We start from the raw sequence: 22,033 nt of genomic DNA on the forward strand, positions 1-22,033 counted from the left end.
CCCCAGGAGCCCTCACAGTTGGAGCACATCACCTCCCCACCACAACCTTCTCCACCTAGCCACCCCTCTTCACATCACTTCTACCACCACCACCTCCACCTCTCCACTCCAAAACCCCCCTTCCCACCATCTCCTTCACCTCTCCACCCCAATTCACACCACCTGCCCACCACCACCCCCCTTCACACAACCTCCCCACCACCACCCCACTTCACACCACCTCCCCACCACCAACCCACTTCACACCACCTCCCCACCACCACACCCCTCACAGTTGGTGGTTGCCGCCCTCGGTCCAGGCGAGCTTGGGTGTGGCGGGCAGCGACGTGACGCGGTAGCCGCAACTGTCGCTGCGACTGCGCGTGCCGGGACCTGCTCATAGTTAATGATTAATACAAGTGATGATAATTAATACAAGTGATAATAATTAACACATTATATTATTATATATAACTAGGCTTACAATACGCCTAGTTTTAAACTTGCTAAGTTTTTGGTACCTGTTTTGAACTGTCTCACGACTAATAAGTATACTGTAGACAATTCTTATACGTTTGTGGACCGCTAACGAGTGATATTATTAATTAACACAAGTTTTATTACAAAAACAAATTACTTTAATAACTGACACATGTTACAATAATTAACACCAAATTTTGATAAATAACAAAAGTAAAATAATTAAAACAAGTTTTAATACTTATAAAGAAACAACAATAAACACAAGTATGACCATAGTAATGTATTTTAAAATAAAAATATACCCGAGTAACTATTTGACGAATACCAGGTAAGTTGGCATTACATTAAAATAGGTATTTGAGTAGAAAGAAGTCATGAAGTTGCATGCAGTAACTGCGCAAAATAAGGGCCTATAAATCAGAATAATTCTACTATTGGACATCGATGCACCAAAAAAGAAATAAAATAGCATTTATTAGAGAAGTTCTTGCAATTAATTCTATTGAGAGAGAGAAAGCTATGGAGTGCACTGCACTTACAGTGTACAAACGAATCACGCGCAAGAAATTTAAAAACAAAGACAATATCACAAAAATTCACCATTTCTTTCTAAAGAAAACGTTTTAGAGTCCAGCTCCGTCCAGGTCGGAGTCCAGCTGGACAACGAAACGTTTTCTCTTGTAGAGAAATCCCGGGCAATGGATAACAATTAAAAGAATTATTTGCAATTAAATTATTAAGAGAGAAGCGATAATATACCTGCAGAGGCTGTGTGGGAGCGTTTGCCGGCATGGCTGCTGTTGCTGCCGCGGCCCCCAGCGACCGCCGCGCCGTTGGTGCTCAGCGCTGCTAGACTAGCTTGCTTCGATGGCGACCTAAAATACAGCAGCGTTATACAACTCAATACTGATATATTAACCTCACCATCTATATATTCACATCGTCATTTAATTATTTACATATCATTTATATATTCAAGTTCGTTAACAGACTAGTTTGATTCGATTCGATGGCGACCTACAACACAGAAGCGTGATACACCTAAATACTTATAAACTCAACTCATTACTGGTGTATTAACCTCACCATTTATATAATCAGATCGTCATTTACTTATTTACATATCATTTATATCTTCAAGTTCGTTACCAGACTAGCTTGATTCGACAGCGACCTACAACACAGTAGCCTGACACGTCTTCTTGTTAATATATTCAAAAACTAAAAATGATAACACAAAGAACAGACTATTGATAAACATTATTATAATTAATCTAGTAAAATTTACGCGTAATTTATCCGTAACTTTACGTTGGACTTAGTAACAACTAGGCAAGCGGCATATCGATATAATCATCACTCATTCCAGTAACTCTGAGGAAACAGGACATGAAATACTATGATGTATCAAATTTCCGAGGTGAAGGTAAAGCAGGGATTGCATGTTTGATATTCAATAAATTTAAATTCACAACCAATCGATAATTGCATTTTTCATGGTAAAAATGTCCACATTTCAATGATCAGCAAAATTGCAGCAAACATTTCGGTTGGCGCATCATCATCATCACCCCACACATGTTATTAGAAAGTCTGCTTTGTACAAGCGAAAAATTTTAAATTGTTACATTATTCTGCGATCAAATATACCAAATATATCATACAATCAGAGCTGGGCAGCGCTACTTTGAAATGTAGCGCCGCTACCGCTACTGAAAATGTAGCGGCCGCTACATGTAGCGCGCTACTGCCCACCTCTGCATACAATACGTTCGAAAATGATCATGAGATGAGAGGACTGAGCCGAAAAGTAACGTTTCAGTGAGGGTCGTTAAAATGTTTTTAAAATGAAGATGAAGAAATACAGCGTTTCTAAGACTGAGTGATGCATTTGCAAGAAATAAATCCTACTAATCGTACAACTGACGTTACATCACCGTTGAATTGAACGTTATTTCAAAGTCATTAACCCTTTACCGCCTGACACGAGTAACCGGAGCAATATTGTCACGCGCCTACTTCCCAAAAAGGATACGTTCTAGTGAGCGCAAAATGACTTGCACTGATGGTTGCCGCCACGTACGACAACTTTAAAATGTTCTCTGTTGCGTACAAACGTCCTCAGGTTGCTACACTCGATAGTTTACGTATAATTCAAGTTGAAAGTTATGTTCCCGGAGAGTGACACACGACGGTAGAGGGTTAAGCTGCTATGTACAATAACACGACACAGCCCAGTAAAGGACCAAGGATCACCTGACAAATGTTCGCACACTTGGAGACGAGGCGAGCGTTTTCTTGGCCTCCAGCAGCGTCTGGTGCTGCGTACGGCCGCTGTACCAAAACTTGCTGCCCAGACCCAACAGTGGCCTGTACAGTGTACAGTACCTTACTTTATTGGCCATTACAGTACAGCAGTGGCCTGTACAGTGTACAGTACCATACCATTACAGTACAGCAGTGGCCTGTACAGTGTACAGTACCATACCATTACCGTACAGCAGTGGCCTGTACAGTGTACAGTACCTTACTTTATTGGCCATTACAGTACAGTATTGGCCTGTACAGTGTACAGTACCTTACTTTATTGGCCATACTCAACATTACCGAACTTAACCGGTCACTGGTTGTAAAAGTATCCGACACAAAAAGGAAAACTTCATTTAATTCAAGCTTATTTAGCAAAATAACATAAATAAATACTATTCTAATGTAAACTTACATGGGAAATACAAATATCAAATCAAAACAACAATATCATTAAATGTTTACTTAATAATTGTAATTTTGTATAATTTTTGTAAGGTTCAAAAGTATGTAGTTTTTCCTTTGTGTCGGATACTTTTTGTATCCACTTTACGGTATACGGTCTCACTCTACTTAATTGACGCTACTCTATTTAATTGGCCACACTCTACTTAAATGCCATAATCTACTAAAATGGCCTACATTACCCACCATGCAACATTTCTATCGTGTGACATCCTAGGCAGTAATGAAAATAAAATAATTCAAAGTAGATATTCTCGTCCCAAATGAAGAATACTAATGTTAGTAAATTCATCACAAATCAACATGAATCATTCACACAAATGTTATGGGAAGCCTAAACAGTCATTAAAAGGAACAATAAGTTCATGAATATTTACATGTCCCACATGAATTAGAACATAGGAAGTTTGTCTAAAATACCAAAAAAGGTTTACTACCTGAAGTTAGTAAATATGTCTAAAATCATCATGAATATTTCATACGAATATAATGAGAAGCATGCGGACCTTTTAGGTGGCGGGCGGGGCGTATGAAGACGGAAGAAAGTGTGGTGCTCCACGCAAGACTTCCACAGACACTTGCACGCTCGGTATGATGGCAGCGTGAACACCAGCACACTCTCGTACGTCTCGCACTGTAAGACGGAAATTACAGTACATTACACTAGTTATACATTTCATTTGATTGTACAAGGTATGAAATTTATTTTAAATACCAGCACGCTCTCGTACGACTCGCACTGTAACACGTAACGTACAGTACACCAGTTGGACACTTCATTAGATAGTACAGGGTTTTATATGGGTTTATTTAAAATATTAATGTTCATGTCTGGGAGGAAAAACATTTGGAGATTAGCAATCAATGTACATAAAGGATTTTCAGTGAAAATTAGCTATTTATTTAAGTACTTCAGTTGAGGAACATGATACTCGGAATGATATAATAACAGCTAAGTGCAAAAAGTTCTATCTGACAAGTAGATTTATACGTATAAGTAAACCTGAAATGCTTAATACTTTCATAATCACGCACCACTTTTTTCAACACCCAACAAAAATTAGTAAAAATAAACAGGTTTATATTTTTCACAATTCAAATACGGCGTTGAGGTCAATAAATTAATTATTTATCACTACAAGGCCATTTTATGCTCTAAGATCACATCAGTCTTATGAAGCTGCTGCTTTCAAAAATAAAAATAAATCGTTTAACTCAGTGTCAAGATTAAACTCGACAGCCGGACAGTTTGTTCTCAGTCAAATATTTTTAGGGTTGCCAACATAAAAGTCAAAGAAATTACTCGGGGAATGCCAAGGCAGGGATACAAACCAGCGCTCACTTGCAAAAATAGGATTGGGAGTAAAACTTTCGTTGCATTAAAAGCTGGGTCAAAAGGGATTGTAGTTACGTCAAAGTACGTCTTTGAAAAACGTAAACTTTCGTTGCATTAAAAGCTGCGTCAAAATGGATTGTAGGTATGTCAAGGTATGTCTATGAGAAACGTAAACGCGGGGAATATTAATCAAATCCTTTGAAAAAACATTAATCAAAAGCAAAGGGGTTGAGAGTGGGGTATGCGAGAGAACACACCACTCACTCTCTACCTTGCCCCACATTTTCTTCCTCAGGTTCTGCAAGAATGAAGCGGGCTTCATGAACGCGATCTCGTGGGACAGCTCGCTGTCACTGCCGTCCTGAACCTAACCTCGCGGATATGAGATCAACAGATTCAACACTTATGAGATCAGCAGATTCAACACTTATGAGATCAACAGATTCAACACTTCAACTCAAGCCCCGGACAGCACACGGTCATGTTCAAAGAATAATCGAGGGCAAGTTTACCGTAAAAACGGCAGTGTGATGAGAAATATTTCACTTGAAGAGAAATAACTCAAAAAAGATCCATTACTGATTGGGATAAGCTACACTAAATTGCTCATACACTTTTTTATTGGAAAGAGTTTACTGAACTGATAAGTAAAAGACAGATCTATTTCTTTCTCTCGAGCACCTCAACTTTTCACAATTAATCCTATACAGCTAATAATTTCTACGCAACAACGTGTGCTTCGTGGAATACGAAACACACGTAACTCAGTTAAAAAAAGGAGAGTAAGTATATAGTAAAAAAGTAGTAAAAGTTCAGTTAAAAAAAAGTAAAGTAGTAAAAAAAAAGTAAAGCTCAGGCGCTCCAACTCTAGTCAAGAAACCAGAGGCGAATCATTTATAATGTCAGCAAGAGTGAGCACTCAGCTAACAAGCAGAAATATTCTCGAAAAATATTCTGAATATTTTGGAGATATAAAATCAGTTGTGCGAGTAGTAAAAGGCGGGTTGGGCTCACTTTTTTCATGTCTAATGGGATGCATTTCACGTGATGGCAATAATGAGAGTTTCCAGCATAGCTGATTGCCAGAAGCCCGCAAGATATTGACAAGCTAGCACTTCAATTAAAACTAAAATTAAGTTTGTGTCAATGCTCTGCATCAAAAATATTCTAAATGCATCAACCCGAGCAGTGCACATATTAACCCTCTACCGCCGTATGTCACTCTCCGGGAACTTTCAACTTAAATTATACGTAAACTAATGATTGTAGCAACCTGAGGACTTGCACTTTCAACTTAACCCTCTACCGCCGTATGTCACTCTCCGGGAACTTTCAACTTAAATTATACGTAAACTATTGAGTGTAGCAACCTGAGGACGTTTGTACTTTCAACTTAACCCTCTACCGCCGTATGTCACTCTCCGGGAACATAACTTTCAACTTAAATTATACGTAAACTATTGAGTGTAACAACCTGTGTAAGTTTGTACGCAACAGAGAACATTTTAAAGTTGTCGTACGTGGCGGCAACCATCAGTGCAAGTCATTTTGCGCTCACTAGAACGTCTCCTTTTTGTGAAGTAGGCGCGTGACAATATTGCTCCGGTTATTCCTGTCAGGCGGTAGAGGGTTAACGCCTTAATAAAATTCGGATAATAGCAATCTTCGCGATGAAACTTAATTAGAGAGCAATATGAAGCGATGAAACTTAATTAGAGAGCAATATGAAGCGATGAAACTGAATTAGAGAGCAATATGAAGTATAACTAAAGAGCGAAGAGCATATGTACCTACCATTTCTCGGCGCAGTTGCATCATAAACTGCCGCCGCTTGAAGGAGATCTTGATAATTTTGGCCCACGAGAAGGTGTTCATGCGTACGCCGTTCATGATGACCACGACGCCGTTCGATGTCACCCCCAGGTTCAGGTCCCGGTCGCTTGAGTCCTGAATAAATCAACTTATGAAACATGGCACAGCTTAGCTCATTATATAGGTACAGGTTATAACTTGAGGTGTCAGACCATGGATACGAATTGTAATGAGAACGAATGTCTCCGTAGGAACATAGGTTAATGTCTCCGTAGGAACATAGGTTAATGTCTCCATAGGAACATAGGTTAATGTCTCTGCAGGAACATAGGTTAATGTCTCCATAGGAACATAGGTTAATGTCTCTGCAGGAACATAGGTTAATGTCTCCGAAGGAACATAGCTTAGTGTCTTCGTAGGAAGATTAATAGCAACGAGGACGATTAATGTTTCCATAGGAACGCTAACCAAGAAATGTGACGACATTAAAGCAAATAAATCTGATTTAAATGATAATATAAATAAACACATTAATGTCTTCGTAGGGGCATTAACCAAATAATAATCAATACTATCAGTATAGACACAATAAACGTCTAGACAATAATCGACTTATGCTATTTATGATGGTGAATAATTAATTATAAAATAACTAATTAAAATAATTAATGAATAAAATAAATAATGTAATAATTAATTAATATAATAATTAATAGGAATAAAATAATTAATGATGGTGAACACAATGAACCTTAGCAGCGTGCAGGTCCACACCGTACAGCTCGAGGCGCTTGGCGTGCCGCAGGAACTGAAACTCGGCTTCAGCGGGAGACTGGCCTCTGTATGATATACAAATGCTTCAATAACTGGCCTCTGTATGATATACAAATGCTTCAATAACTGGCCTCTGTATGATATGCAAATGCTTCAATAACTGGCCTCTGTATGATATACAAATGCTTCAATAAGAGGGTAATTACAGTATCACGTACTTCATATTTGTCTAACTACATCAAAACATATTTTCGGCGACTTTTCAGAACATTTCTTACGATTGATGAAAAAAAAGAGGTGAAGAATGTCAACTTCATAGCATTAACTTATTAACTTGCATTAAAAACATCAGGCATCGAGATGATATGATTTCATTCCGGCAGTTAAACTGACTGCTACGGCCACACGCTACACACTGCAGTAAGGTAATGTGCAGTGTAGCGTGTGGAGTAAACCCATTACCCGAGTAAAGGAGACCGATTACCATGCGTGGGGCTCACTAGTCGCTAGTAAGCTAAACCCATAACCCCACATTGGGCTCACTAGTCGCTAGTAAGCTAAACCCATAACCCCACATTGGGCTCACTAGTCGCTGGTATGCTAAACCCATAACCCCACATTGGGCTCACTAAAGTCGCTGGAAAGCTAAACTCATAACCCCACATTGGGCTCACTAGTCGCTAGTAAACTTAACCCATAACCCCACATTGGGCTCACTAGTCGCTAGTAAACTTAACCCATAACCCCACATTGGGCTCACTAGTCGCTAGTATTCTGAACCCATAACCCCACATTGGGCTCACTAGTCGCTAGTATTCGCTAGTAAACTTAACCCATAACCCCACTAGGGCTCACTTGTGCAGCTTATGAAGCTCGACGACTTTAGGCAGCATTTGAGGAGACACGGGCGGCAGCAGCTCTGCCTCCTTCACGTACTCCGTGCCGTGCTCCGTGGCGCTGTAGTCTCCTAAATCAGCTGCATACCACCACAATATTTCATTATTACAAGCGCCTTCTCATTTCTTCAATCTTATAATGAGACTAATTAAATTCAAAAAGCATACCCAAATAAATATATTCCAGTGAACCCATGATAGGATGTTAAAATAATGGAAGTTACGAATGATTCGGGAAGAGTCACTGGCATCAGACAACAATCATTCCACAATGCAATAGTTGCAATCATCAGAATCAACTAATAGCCATTCTACAATGCTAATGCATATTAAAACCATTAGAGCTAACTTACAATCAATCTACAACGCTTAGGTTGGAAATATTGTAAACAACCAACAGCCGTTCTACAACGCTCAAGTTGGAAATATTGTAAACAACCAACAGCCGTTCTACAACGCTCAAGTTGGAAATATTGTGAACAACCAACAGCCGTTCTACAACGCTCAAGTTGGAAATATTGTGAACAACCAACAGCCGTTCTCTTATACACATNCAACAGCCGTTCTACAACGCTTAAGTTGGAACTATGGAAATATTATAAAGAATCTACAGCCGTTCCACAACGATTATGTTGGAAATATTGTAAACAACCAACAACCGATCTACAACGCTTAAGTTGTAAAATTGTAACCCCAACCGTTGCTATGGAGGTCTCACAACCACATCCCATGTTGAGCTCAGCTCTGGATAGTTGTGCGGTTGAGGGTACCCAACTAATGCCCCATTTAAGCCCCGCCCACAAACAACATGATAGAAACGTTCCTCTGCACTTGCACATAATAGCATATGAAGTCAGCAACGTACATATACTGGAGCCCATATTGCTGCCACATACTGAATGTTATCTACTGCCACATGCCACACACTGCAGCCCATACTGCCACATGCCACACACTGCAGCCCACACTGCCACATGCCACACACTGCAGCCCACACTGCCACACGCCACACACTGCAGCCCATACTGCCACACGCCACACACTGCAGCCCATACTGCCACATGCCACACACTGCAGCCCATACTGCCACATGCCACACACTGCAGCCCATACTGCCACATGCCACACACTGCAGCCCATACTGCCACATGCCACATACTGTAGCCTCCTCCACACCAGCACGCCTCTTAATTAAGACACCATAGAGTCACTAACACACACTTCACTAACACACACTAACATCACTAACAGAGAACCACCACGTCACTAACACTGTAGTGCGTATGAAGCCAGCAGGGCGGCGGTGGTATCAGGTGCAGGTAGAGAACCATCTACCAGCATGCGTCGCAGCTGTAGTGTCACGTGGTAGCGCGTGTACTCGTCTGTCAGGCGGCCTGGGTCGCTCACCCAGAACTTTACACGTAGGTACAGCACTGGTAACTCGCCTGATGAATGCAGAATAACATTACCTTTCGTTATTATATGAAAAATTTTATATTTTTATCTTCAGGATACCGGCAGCTCGATTAAGAAATAAATAAGTAAATTATCATTCGTCATTCTGTGAAAAATTACACATTTCTATGTTTACAGTATATCATCGGCAGCTCGCCTGCAAAACATAATTACTTCAATAAGATTGGTGCGGCTATCAGAATTGTTATTTAAGGCGCAGCAGAATCCAGGTAAAGAACAAATAATGGAATTGCCGCTCGTACAATTGATCCAAATCATGAAATATTCGTATGCACAAGTTGATTTTTTATGTAGAAAAATTTATTATTCTATGCCATAAGTTCCATCGCAAAGCACGAGTTATGAATAAAAGGGTTAGTCCTCGTAGTTATATTGAATTTCACACAATAATAACAAATGTTCATGCTTATTTAGCTGAGATTTGCTCGATCTCGCTCAGAATCAGATGAAAATATTAAGAGATGCATGGCCTTGTTTAAGTTCAATGACACGAAAGCCACTGAGCATTGTTTTTACATGATTAAAATGCAGTAAAATGCAGAATGGGTAAAATTAAATTATGGCAAAATTTTAAGGTATCTAGCCTAAATAGCACCACGCCACGATATTCATACTAGTTAGTAATGCACTTAGTTTGCTAGCAAAAAATACATTAAGCATACAATCGTTGACTAATAAATAAATCCTATCAGTACTGTAGAAAATTGTAGTAAAATAGTGACAACCTCAAAAGCAAGCCACTATTTTTTCGGTGATAGTGATGTTGAAACTGATCAGTAAGAGATTGAGATCAGAGGTAAGAGATCAGTCTCAGTAAGAGATTCTTCACTAAGAACACCATCGTCATCAGTCTCTGGAGTTTGCGAGACCTCAAAACCGTATTCACACCACACTGCCGCGCCAGTAACGGTTCATTCAAATCTTCTTTAATACATTTCTGTATATAAGCATTCACACCAGCCGTGCAAGGCATTCGCCGACTGCCATGCCCATGGTGTGAAGGCTTTTATAGAAATTCACCAGAGAAATTAGACAGGATATCGACTGGCATATATGCCTGTGGCAGTGTGGTGTGCACCCGGCCTTGCTTAACAAGCACAAAAATGTAATATCACTCATTAATATTAAAGAACTTATTTAGTATTAATCAACAAGGCTATACCGTTTGCTGAGCCTGGAATTTTAGGGTAAACTTAATTAGTTGAGGAATAGGTCAAACAAAGAACATATATATTCCTTTACATTCATTTAAGGTATGGAATATCCACGTCTCAAGACGCATAGTGTTAGGCGTTATACTTCTAAACTGTATGCAAATTAGAAACAGCTCGATAACACGATTAAGTTGTATGAATTTTGAAAACAAAATCTATATTTTTCCATACAAAATAGGTTCACTGTTTAGTGGGTGCTGTAAAACATTCTGGCATGTACAGACAATAGAGTTGTAACGTATGCGAAGTGCATACAATAGAATTCTAACGTATGCGACGTACAGACAATAGAATTGTAACGTATTCGACGCAAAAGACAATGGAGTTGTAACGTATGCGACGCAATAGATAGTCAGGGCTAAAATCAAGTTCTCGTGGCCAGAGAGAGCTAAGTCCTGCTCTCTCTACCAGCCGTCTTTCCTCCCGCACTGTCAGCATCTGTACACTCAGTAAATTAGTGAGACTTGGTCTAAAAAATGATGCACTTCTACCCTTATTTGGGTCATTTGACCCAGCTTGGTCCGAAAGAGCGAAGTAGTATCAGTGATACATACATCAGGCGTGTCACTATTTAGACAACATGACCCATCTTTTTAGCGCATTTTCTCATTTATGGAAAAAAATGCCCTATTGTGCTCGTCATGTCCGTCTGCCCGTCCGTCCGTGACTTCACGTTTTCGTCGACGAGAAAATGCGCTCTCTGTCACTCACTGCAGTGAGTACTGAGTTATATTTTTCGTTTTCTCCATGCCATTGAAACATCCATACTGAGGATATTGCAATAGCTTGTCTTGATAACGCGGAATCTGTAATGAGTCCTAGCGAAATTATTGACGTGTAATTATAATGCAACGCATTTGATACATCCTTGAGTTTGTGTGGAGCATAAATCTCTATATCTGAAGCATGTTTCGTGTTACTGATGCCAAATATCATTAGGTTTATTAAAGTAACGAGTCATTTCAAAAAGCAACATTCCCGGATTTTTGACTTGCATTTAAAATACAGTAAATGATTGAATAAGGCGAGACACCATTTCTCATTCTCGCTGACCATGTACAGCATACACACTGAGAAATGAGCGAGTCTTTGTCCAATTATTGCTTCACTTTCTGCACTTGTACTGACACAGTTTTTCCAACATAAGGGCGCATAGGTTCGGTCTCTGCTCATGCTGCGGGTAGAACGTGCGTCGCAATTCGGACAACGTAACCCACGTATTTGTCTGAGCGAGAGCGTATCCGGCACAGCTGATTGTCAGACGCTGACAGGATCTTGGCAAGCTGGCAGCTCGCTCAGTACTTGGACTAATATTTGCAGGCATTTCTCTATACTATGCGTATTAAACGACATCAAAATTATTAAAAATGGAGCCGGGAGGTTAGCTTCCTACCGTCATTTCGATGCGACCGGGACGAAACGTAAAATGGATTAGTATATTGATATGTCCTAAGTGTCATATGAAAATTGATATACGTTTGCAATGCAAAAAAATCATCGTATATTATCTATTATAATCTTGGTACAATAGAGCTTTATGGCTCATCATAGAGTACTACACAATCATTTTATTAATTTCAGCACGACTATTAATTGCAAACATATAAAATTAAGCGACTCGAGTTGTAGGCGTATGTTCAAAATTAAAGAATGCAATAGCAAAAGACCCAACAAATAATCCATCATACAACAATGAAGAACCATAAAACAATCAGGATTATTCTGGACTCTATAAAGGAACTTACACGTGTCGATGGTCCGACTGTGAATGCGGAGTTGTTTCTTCACTGATTTAAGCGGGTCCAGCCATCTCTGAAAAAATATTATTATTACTACTACAAAAATATTACTATTTTTATCATTAATAATTATCCGACGGAAGATATTTTAATTCAATTGATAGTGCTAAGTATAGAATTTAGTCCTGAAGTAACATTAGGTAAAAATATCTACGCTTTTTCAAGTCTTTAGTAATGAATGACTTCCTGAGAAAGATAAAAAATTCACGCCTTATATCTCACTGCGGAGCTTCTAACGTATTTACGACGTAACCAGGCCAACGCACGAGATGTTAATTGAAGAGAAATATATGGAAGAGAACGGGAGGAGGTGTTATGAAGCAGCAGCAATAGAGCAGCAGAACATGAGCAGCAGCAGAACATGAGCAGCAGCAGAACATGAGCAGCAATAGAGCAGCAGAACATGAGCAGCAATAGAGCAGCAGAACATGAGCAGCAGCAGAACATGAGCAGCAGCAGAACATGAGCAGCAATAGAGCAGCATAACATGAGCAGCAATAGAGCAGCAGAACATGAGCAGCAATAGAGCAGCAGAACATGAGCAGCAATAGAGCAGCAGAACATGAGCAGCAATAGAGCAGCAGAACATGAGCAGCAATAGAGCAGCAGCAGCAGCATGGCAGTATAGAGCCTGAGTGGCCGCTATGTGGCACAATTTATATCAGTTAACCCGTCACGCCTTCGCCACACAGCCGCGACGCGGTGTATGCCACTTTGCCACACATCATACAAGATATGAACACACATTAGTCTGAATAATATGAATATTTCATAAAATTTTCGCTATATCTCAATCATACATAGATGACGAAATCGGGTAATTGTAATTTATTACAATTACACTTAATTACTACAGTAACACACAATTCATTTTACTTAACTTACGAAATCATTCTGATTATAGTAACGAACAAGGAAAAGCATGTACGAATCTTCAGCTACAAGTTTCGACTCTCGTACAAGCTTGAACATATCGAGTGCCGTAAAGCGTGCGTTCGCACTTCAACTTAATTAAACAAACAAGCACACACCCGCTTGCCTGCTGACTTCACAACTCAATAAAAAGCATTACAATTGCCTCACGTACACTTCATTGGAACAGATTCTAGTGTTCGGGAGGATATTATTGTGTTCGAGAGGACATTTTTGTGTTCGAAAGGATATTATTGTGTTCGAGAGTATATTTTTATGTTCGAGAGGACATTGTGTTCGAGAAGATATTTGTGTTCGTTAGGGCATTTTTTGCGTTCGAGAAAACATTATTGTGTTCCAGGGGACATTTTTGTGTTCGGGAGGACATTATTGTGTTCGGGAGGACATTTTTGTGTTCGGGAGGACATTTTTGTGTTCGGGAGGACATTTTTATGTTCGGGAGGACATTTTTGTGTTCGGGAGGACATTTTTGTGTTCGGGAGGACGTTTTTGTGTTAGTGAGGACGTTTTTGTGGGACGTTTTTGTGTTAGGGAGGACGTTTTTGTGTTAGGGAGGACATTTTTGTGTTAGGGAGGACGTTTTTGTGTTAGGGAGGACGTTTTTGTGTTCTATTTGAAGAATGAGTTGCACAGATCATTTGTTGCTTGGAAAAAATTTGATAGATTTGCTTTTCAATACTTGAAGAATTCAATTCAAACAAGACTATTTGCAAGATTATTCTAGACTGTTCCCGAAGATGCCGCATTGTTTTACCACATTGAGTGCGGTACGAGCCACCGGTGGGTGTTAAAATACGTAGCTGCTAAATATAAATATAACAGTAACTGTTATATTGCTGCTCATAAATCCGACCACCGGTATGAAATACGCTCCGAATACGACATAGCCGCACTTGTTAATGTGTTAATTCACTAGTATTAATGTGTTAATTCGTAATGTTTCAATGTAATTCACTAGCACCTGCTTAGCATGATGAGGTGTGAGCTGACGACCCCATTAGCAACTCGTTCACGTTGGCCCTAGCATATTAACAGATTCCACACCCGGAAGAATCAGTGAGAAATCGTCTAAATTGCGATGTTCGTTTGGCCTTGTTTGGGTAGCCCCGAGTCAGTTTTTTTCTCGGTTAAGAGGCGTAGGTATCAACCCTAAATGCATGAAGTGAATCGTTATCTAGACACTTTGATCAGTTCATTTTTCTGAGCGTCATCTTCATTGGTAAGCAATAACGTACTGCGAAGGAGTTAGGCTGCGTTAATTATTCCCTGACCAGTATTAACTTATTACCATTTCGTACAACTTCACACAGCTAGAAATGCATAATTGCATATTAAAAACCTGGCACTGCATATAGATGGAAAAAGCAATAGCAGCAATAGCTACTAGCAATAAGCTAAGCTATTACTACTTAAAGCTAAGCTACTACTTAGCAACTTAGCAATAAGCCAAGTTCAAGCATATCAACAATGCAGAAAATTCACGATACGTTCCAAGCAAGATTCAGCCAGCTTTAACCCTCTACCACCGCATGTCACTCTCCGGGAACATAGCTTACTAGTTAAATTATACATAAATTATTGAGTGTAGCAACCTGAGGACGTTTGTACGCAACAGAGAACATTTTAAAGTTGTCGTACGTGGCGGCAACCATCAGTGCAAGTCATTTTGCGCTCACTAGCAACGTATCTTTTTTTAGAAGTGGGCATGTAACGAAATTGCTCCGGTTACTATCAGCGGTATAGAGGGTTAAGCATATTCACTTCATCCTCCATCGAGAAATTCATGCACTTTTCAGGCAGTTCTGCGCTATTTATTCTTTTAAAAGCAGATGAACTTGACTCAAATCGAGGGCGTGAACATCTAGATGGGAGACTAGCATGCAGGATTGCACAGACGCTACCAAATCACGTTTGCACAACACGCGATCGTCTCACGCACCGAGATCTGCTGACGTGGATACAACACTAGCACTTGGTGTCTTGTGCTTAATCCAGGTCTGACAGAATTACAGTGCTGATGGCGGACTAGAAATATCGCGTGGCTATCATGCACTTTGATGGTCATGAGCTGGGACGTTCAAGGCGACTAAAAAAGAGGATGTATGCCATCAATAAGTTTTGCCAAAATTGAACAGAGACACAAGAATGAACCGAGAAAATTGAACAGGGATACATAAATGAACAGAGACAAAATTAAACGGAGATACATGAATGAGCAGAGACACAATTGAACAGCCAAATAAATGAACAGAGACAAAATTGAACAGAAAAATAAATGAACAGAGAGTCAGAGACAAAATTGAACAGACACATAAAGGAACAGAGACAAAATTGAACAGAGACACATGAATGAACAGAGACAAAATTGAACAGAGATACATAAATGAACAGAGACAAAATTGAACAGAGACATATATAGAAGCAACTAAGGGTAAGACAAACTTCCCGATTTTTCAAATCATTGACCATACTCAGTTGTGATGCACACATCAATTAAGTCAAGTCAACATATACACCATTATTTACGAGTGTTGAATGTCGCAAAGCGAAAAATTCAAATAATAAAAATACGAAATTTGTGAAAGATTAATCATATAAATAATACGACCGGGCATGTTTCAACTTAAATTATGCGTAAACTATTGAGTGTAGCAACCTGAGGACGTTTGTATTTTCAACTTAACCCTCTACCGCCGTATGTCACTCTCCGAGAACATAACTTTCAACTTAAATTATACGTAAACTATTGAGTGTAGCAACCTGAGGACGTTTGTACGCAACAGAGAACATTTTAAAGTTGTCGTACGTGGCGGCAACCATCAGTGCAAGTCATTTTGCGCTCACTAGAACGTATCCTTTTTGGGAAGTAGGCGCGTGACAATATTGCCCCGGTTACTCTTGTCAGGCGGAAGAGGATTAACTAATCTAAATATAAATAACTAATCTAAATATAAGACGATAATACGAATATAGCATTAACTAATCTAAACACAGGACGATAATTATGAAGTATACTGACATGGTTGGGCTGGGGTGCCCTAGGCATTAACTAATCTAAATATAAGACTATTTAATACGAATATGGCATTAACTAATCTGAATACAGGACGATAATTACGAAGTGTACTGACATGGTTGGGCGGAGGTGCCCTAGAGTCCCGGTACTGGAGGCCGAAGTAGTCGCGCTCGAGCAGCTCGAGGTGCGAGAAGACGAGGTCCAGCAGCGCCTGGCCCTTAGCCTGCTTCTGCAAGCGCCAGCCAGCGAAGAAAAAAAATAGTCTTCAGTAATTATTATTATCTTGGTGGTAATTATAGTGTTCAAAGTAATGAAGAGGTATTTTATTTAGATTATAGGTTTATTAGGTTATAAATTTCGTATCACTAACAGTCTTAGAAGCAATCATTATAATCTTGGTGGTAATTTAACTGCTCAAAGTAATGAAAAGGTCTTTTAGTTAGATTATAGGTTTATTAGGTTATAAATTTGGTATCACTAACAGTCTTAAGCAATCATTATAATCTTGGTGGTAATTATAGTGTTCAAAGTACTGAAAAGGTATTTTATTCAGATTATAGGTAATAACTTTGGTATAACTCATATATCATGCTGAACACCCCCTCACTCCTAGTCGAGTAACTCCCCTCCAATCCCCAGAATCCCCTACAAAAGGAACCCCTTGGCACGCCCCCTCCTCTGCAGACCCCTTATATACGCCTCCTATCCCGTGAGCCTCGACACGGAACCCACCTCCCCCCACCCAGCACGGGACCCACCCTCCTCCCCAGACAAGGTCCCTCCCCTCCGATACTGGACCCACTTTCCCCAAACACAGGATCCACCCCCCACCAAATCTCCAATACACGGGATCCACAACAAACCAATCCCCCCCACCTGTATCTCGAAGACGTGCGGAGAGTCGTCGAGCAGCAGCACTTCGACCCTGATGACGGTCAGGGCGCGGTGTACGGCCACCTCCGCCGCCCGCACGCCGTACCGACGGCCGCCCGTGCCGCGCCCCACCGTCCCAGGACTACCCTCCGCCACCTCCACCGCCGCTACAACCCCACCGCCACCTTCACCGCCACCCTCCACCATCGCTGCATCAAAAGCACAAAATGTCCCAAAAACTTAGAAGATCGTATTTTTTCAAATTATTTCTTCAATCAGAAAATAATTGGCTCATATTGACCAAATATTGCCACCTTATTACCCATTAACGAGCTGAAAACGGACGTAGCATCGATACGCCCTTTCGCAGGCTGAACTGGGTAAAAATAACCCACACAAGGGCATACAAGTGTTTCGCTATTGGGACAAATACTCACTTATTTCTCTGAGCTCTTCTCTACAATATTAGATATCTGGAACAATAGAAACCCAATTGATAATAATTCGTGTAGAATCTTAGTACTATCAACTCGTTGAAGAAATCATTTAATAATATGGGAGAACCATTCAACAATAACGGCACCGGAAACCCCATTTAAAACTATTTACTATCGCAGAAGAGACATTTGCATTCGTCACGCAAAAAGATTTAGGTTGAAATAGGATACTCAACTTTCAGTGATGAAACTGCGCTATCCATTGACAGTTTTGAAGCTATAAAGAACAGAATTGTTATGTTATATTTAGCATTTTGAAGACAAAGAACAGAATTTTTATATTATATAGCATTTTGAAGCCAAAGAACAGAATTTTTATGTTATATTTAGCATTTTGAAGCCAAAGAACATAATTTTTATGTTATATTTAGCATTTTGAAGCCAAAGAACAGAACTTTACGTTATATTTAGCAACTTTTCTGTGCAATGCACGCAACATGGAGTCTCAGGTGTGGCGAGAGCAGCGCCGGATGCGGTCAATTGGTGTGCCACTAACATCCTTGGCCCAAGCCATCTTCATGTGGCGTATAGCTCATGCTGCATTCCTATGCTGCATTGCTATGTTGCGCCACGACATATGCTGAATTGCTATGTTGCGCCGCGACATATGCTGAATTGCTATGTTGCGCCGCGACATATGCTGAAATGCTATGTTGCGCCGCGACATATGCTGAAATGCTATGTTGCGCCGCGACATATGCTGAATTGCTCTGTTGCGCCGCGACATATGCTGAAATGCTATGTTGTGCCGCGACATATGCTGAATTGCTATGTTGCGCCACGACATATGCTGAAATGCTATGTTGCGCCGCGACATATGCTGAAATGCTATGTTGCGCCACGACATATGCTGAATTGCTATGTTGCGCCACGACATATGCTCAAATGCTATGTTGCGCCACGACATATGCTCAAATGCTTCTTTACGTAGAGGACGGTCTTATAAACTAAAAGACCTTCATGTGGTTTATAGCGCATGCTGAATTCCTATGTTGTACCACGACATGTGCTGAAATGCTTCTTCACGTAGAGGACGGTCTTAAGCAAACTAAAACATCTTCATGTGGTTTATACCTCATACTGCATTCCCATGCTACGGTAGCATGGGAATGCAGTATGGCATATGGCCACGACATATGCTTAAATGCTTCCATCGAGGAAGCATTTCAGAGGAAGCTGAAATGCTTCCATCGAGTACCGTCAATGGAGGACGGTATACTATAAACTAAATAACAAACATGAAGCGAGGATAAAATCCTTGTTAAAACGGCCGTGTTGTGCAAATGTAACAATTGTTTTATTAAAATCCATTCCCAAAATAAATGGGAATCGTCGAATAAATTAGTCTATCAACAATCCATTGAAATTTCTCCTGAATACTAGAGTTAGAAAAATTCAGACCGTGTGCGGCAGCTGCCTTGAAGAACATGTTGCTCGACGGTATAAGCGAATAATTAACCATCGCAATGCGCGGGGAAATATGTCACGCTTTAATTAAACACCCGCAGAAAATCATCCAATTAACTCCACAAATTAAGCTAACGAATAACTATAATAATGGTCAAGATCTAAGAACAAATCGGTAAAAGTTCAGTTTTGAACTTTCACGAGTTTCGCCAAATAGCTTGGGCTAGCGTCACTGTTCACGATGTCAAAAGACATTGATTTAAAATCCCAGTGGGAATTAAGAAAGAGATTCAAGATGAATAAATCGTTAAAACAAAAAAGAATTGGGAGGTAGGCAATGGAGGCAAGACGGAACAAGTTGCTGGTTTCCGAATACCGCTCTGAAGACCACAATTCAAACCACAGGCATTTGTATAGCTTTCAAATTTGACCATGGAACGAACGAGGTTTATGAGTCATGTTTGTTAGTTGTAACTGTTATAAAAAAATATATTTATATTGTTCACACAAAAAATGTATAATGAAGTAGGAAACTTGAATTTCAATAATAAAACTGCAATATAAATTTACAGTTTTTGAAGCCATAGAAAAAGAATTTTATGCTGTAATTGGCAACTTATTCTGTTAGATAATTCTGTATAATTCTTCACACATTAAGGCTATCATCTATATGTTAATTATTTTAAACTGCCTTACATAAAAGCATGCAATCGCCGCAAATGGTGATGAAATAATATGATTTATTCTCGAGAAATTCCAATCAATGTAAAAGCCATTTCCCGACACCTGAAATAGCAAGGGCTGCAGCATTTACGGAAACGGCAACTGCAGCTATAGATACATTTGGGGACAGCCTTGCCACAGCAGCTTGGCAGTCCACCAACACCAGCTCACCAACACAGCTGCATACGACTGCACTTATACAGCTGCCTTTGATCATTGACAGCCAGCCACTAAGATCGCTGTGAACGCATCCACACGAACAGGTAATTCTACACTGAGATGAACAGCGTCTTGGTGAGCAGAAATCTCTGTATCGAAGCCGGTGCACTATATCTGCCATGGCTACATTGACGTGCAGTTTTCACCAACAGGACAAGCGTTATCAACGTAGGTGTGTATCCGGTTGCATGCAACGATTTACGTAAATATCGTACGTACACAGACAGACGATAGCTTCCTACACATGCAACATAGAAACTGCAGATGCCCTTCAAGTTCTCAAACCATGTTAACTGCCTGATAAGTTAGCTTCCTATCGTTCAATCCTTTATTTTGGATACCGTAGGAGTTAAAAAAATATAACTCACTACTCACTGCATTGAGTGACAGAAAGCGCATTTTCATTTTCTCGTCGACGAAAACGTGAAGAGTCACGGACGGACAGACAGACAGACAGACGGACGGACATGCCGAGCAAGCGCTTTTTTCCCATACATGAGAAAATGCGCTAAAAAACAAGGCCAGGAGTCTTCAAGCTGACATATTTGACACACGACAAGATCTTTCACAAATATTTACATTAATAAACAAGACCAGCTCCAGAAGAGATCCTCGTGTATATGATCTCCACAGACCCATCTGAACTTTCCCCAGAGTCTCGAGCGTGTGTATATACCGTATACCGCATATAGAATCAATTCTTTAACATCAGAAATGGCATTCATTTTATGCCTTAGTGCACGTGAAAAATACTCAAAATAAAATTATCAGAATTCTTACTGTTTCGTTTTATTTTGGTCATTTCTTTGATAAGCAAATTTCAAACTATACAATTCAGTTAAGTTAATCCCAGTTAAAATCATTGTGCCATAAATATTGCTGCAACTATCGTTACTTTTCAGCAATGTTATTCAGTGCCAATAATTAAATTTCACACACAGGATACAGTTCATAAACAATTCTGGGCCTATATTTTCAAAAAAAAGTTAAGAGATCGTAAGTTCATCAGCCAATCATTGACGGCCTTTCAAGCAAAATTCACCAATCGCAGACAAGAAAATAGAGCGTAAGTACTTACGTTCACTTAGCGAGTTTTGAAAGTATATGCTCTGGGGCCATACTTTCAAAACTCGCTAAGAGAACGTAAGTACTTACACTCTATTTCCTTGTCTATGATTGGTGGATTTTGCTTGAAAGGCCGTCAATGATTGGCTACTGAATTTACAATCTCTTAACTTTTTTTAAAGTATAGGCCCTGGTATGTAGACAACCTTTCAGTACATATTAAACTCACCTCAGCACAGGGGACCTCCTTCATAACATGGAACAGCCTGGAAGCAACAAGACACTGAAGCGCTGCACAGCATCACCAGCACTACCACTTGTCAACCAAACCAACCACAGTATTGACCCAGTTCTTCAGAAATATTTTATTTCAAGTATTCTGAATTTCAATTCAGAATGCACTGCTAATTTTAACAAAAGTTTTAAACTTCTTTGTTTTCTGCAAAATTCAAGGGTATTGGCTGTAAAACAGATAATATTTAAAATAATTATTATGAATTAAAACGTTTCAGAAGTTTAAAGCAAACTCATCAAGTTTTAAATAGAAAAGCCCAACATTGCATTGCTTTTCTAGAGCATACCTACAGAAATGAGTACAGTAATTTGGTTCACTGGGTCTCATAAAAGTTGTGTAGGATTTTATCTTCATAAGTCACATAAATGGTATCCAGAAAAATAGATACCTATTTAGAAACATTAACCTCTATTACTATTTTATCGCTTTCATTAAGTGATTCTTTGCAATTCAGATTCATTGAA

At 39.8% G+C, this 22,033-nt stretch overlaps 1 protein-coding gene across 1 annotated transcript in view; it reads right to left on the reverse strand.

Annotated features, from left to right (window-relative positions):
- LOC108676178 (tyrosine-protein phosphatase non-receptor type 4) overlaps positions 1-21,738 on the reverse strand; it is a 57,122-nt gene extending 35,384 nt beyond the window's left edge. The window contains exons 1-13 of the mRNA XM_018164228.2: positions 21,504-21,738; positions 17,367-17,572; positions 16,606-16,719; positions 12,488-12,554; positions 9,324-9,497; positions 8,012-8,132; positions 7,134-7,221; positions 6,365-6,517; positions 4,842-4,937; positions 3,741-3,868; positions 2,719-2,832; positions 1,222-1,337; positions 273-372 (exon numbers count right to left, since the gene is read on the reverse strand). Of these exons, the coding sequence (XP_018019717.2) occupies positions 273-372; positions 1,222-1,337; positions 2,719-2,832; positions 3,741-3,868; positions 4,842-4,937; positions 6,365-6,517; positions 7,134-7,221; positions 8,012-8,132; positions 9,324-9,497; positions 12,488-12,554; positions 16,606-16,719; positions 17,367-17,570 (1,475 nt within the window). The 5' untranslated portion in view covers positions 17,571-17,572; positions 21,504-21,738. The remainder of the gene's footprint in view (positions 1-272; positions 373-1,221; positions 1,338-2,718; positions 2,833-3,740; positions 3,869-4,841; positions 4,938-6,364; positions 6,518-7,133; positions 7,222-8,011; positions 8,133-9,323; positions 9,498-12,487; positions 12,555-16,605; positions 16,720-17,366; positions 17,573-21,503) is intronic.
- Between the last annotated feature and the right edge of the window lie 295 nt (positions 21,739-22,033).

The sequence above is a fragment of the Hyalella azteca genome, unplaced genomic scaffold, assembly GCF_000764305.2.
Source record: "Hyalella azteca isolate HAZT.00-mixed unplaced genomic scaffold, Hazt_2.0.2 contig13701, whole genome shotgun sequence".
Taxonomy (NCBI): Eukaryota; Metazoa; Arthropoda; class Malacostraca; order Amphipoda; family Hyalellidae; genus Hyalella; species Hyalella azteca.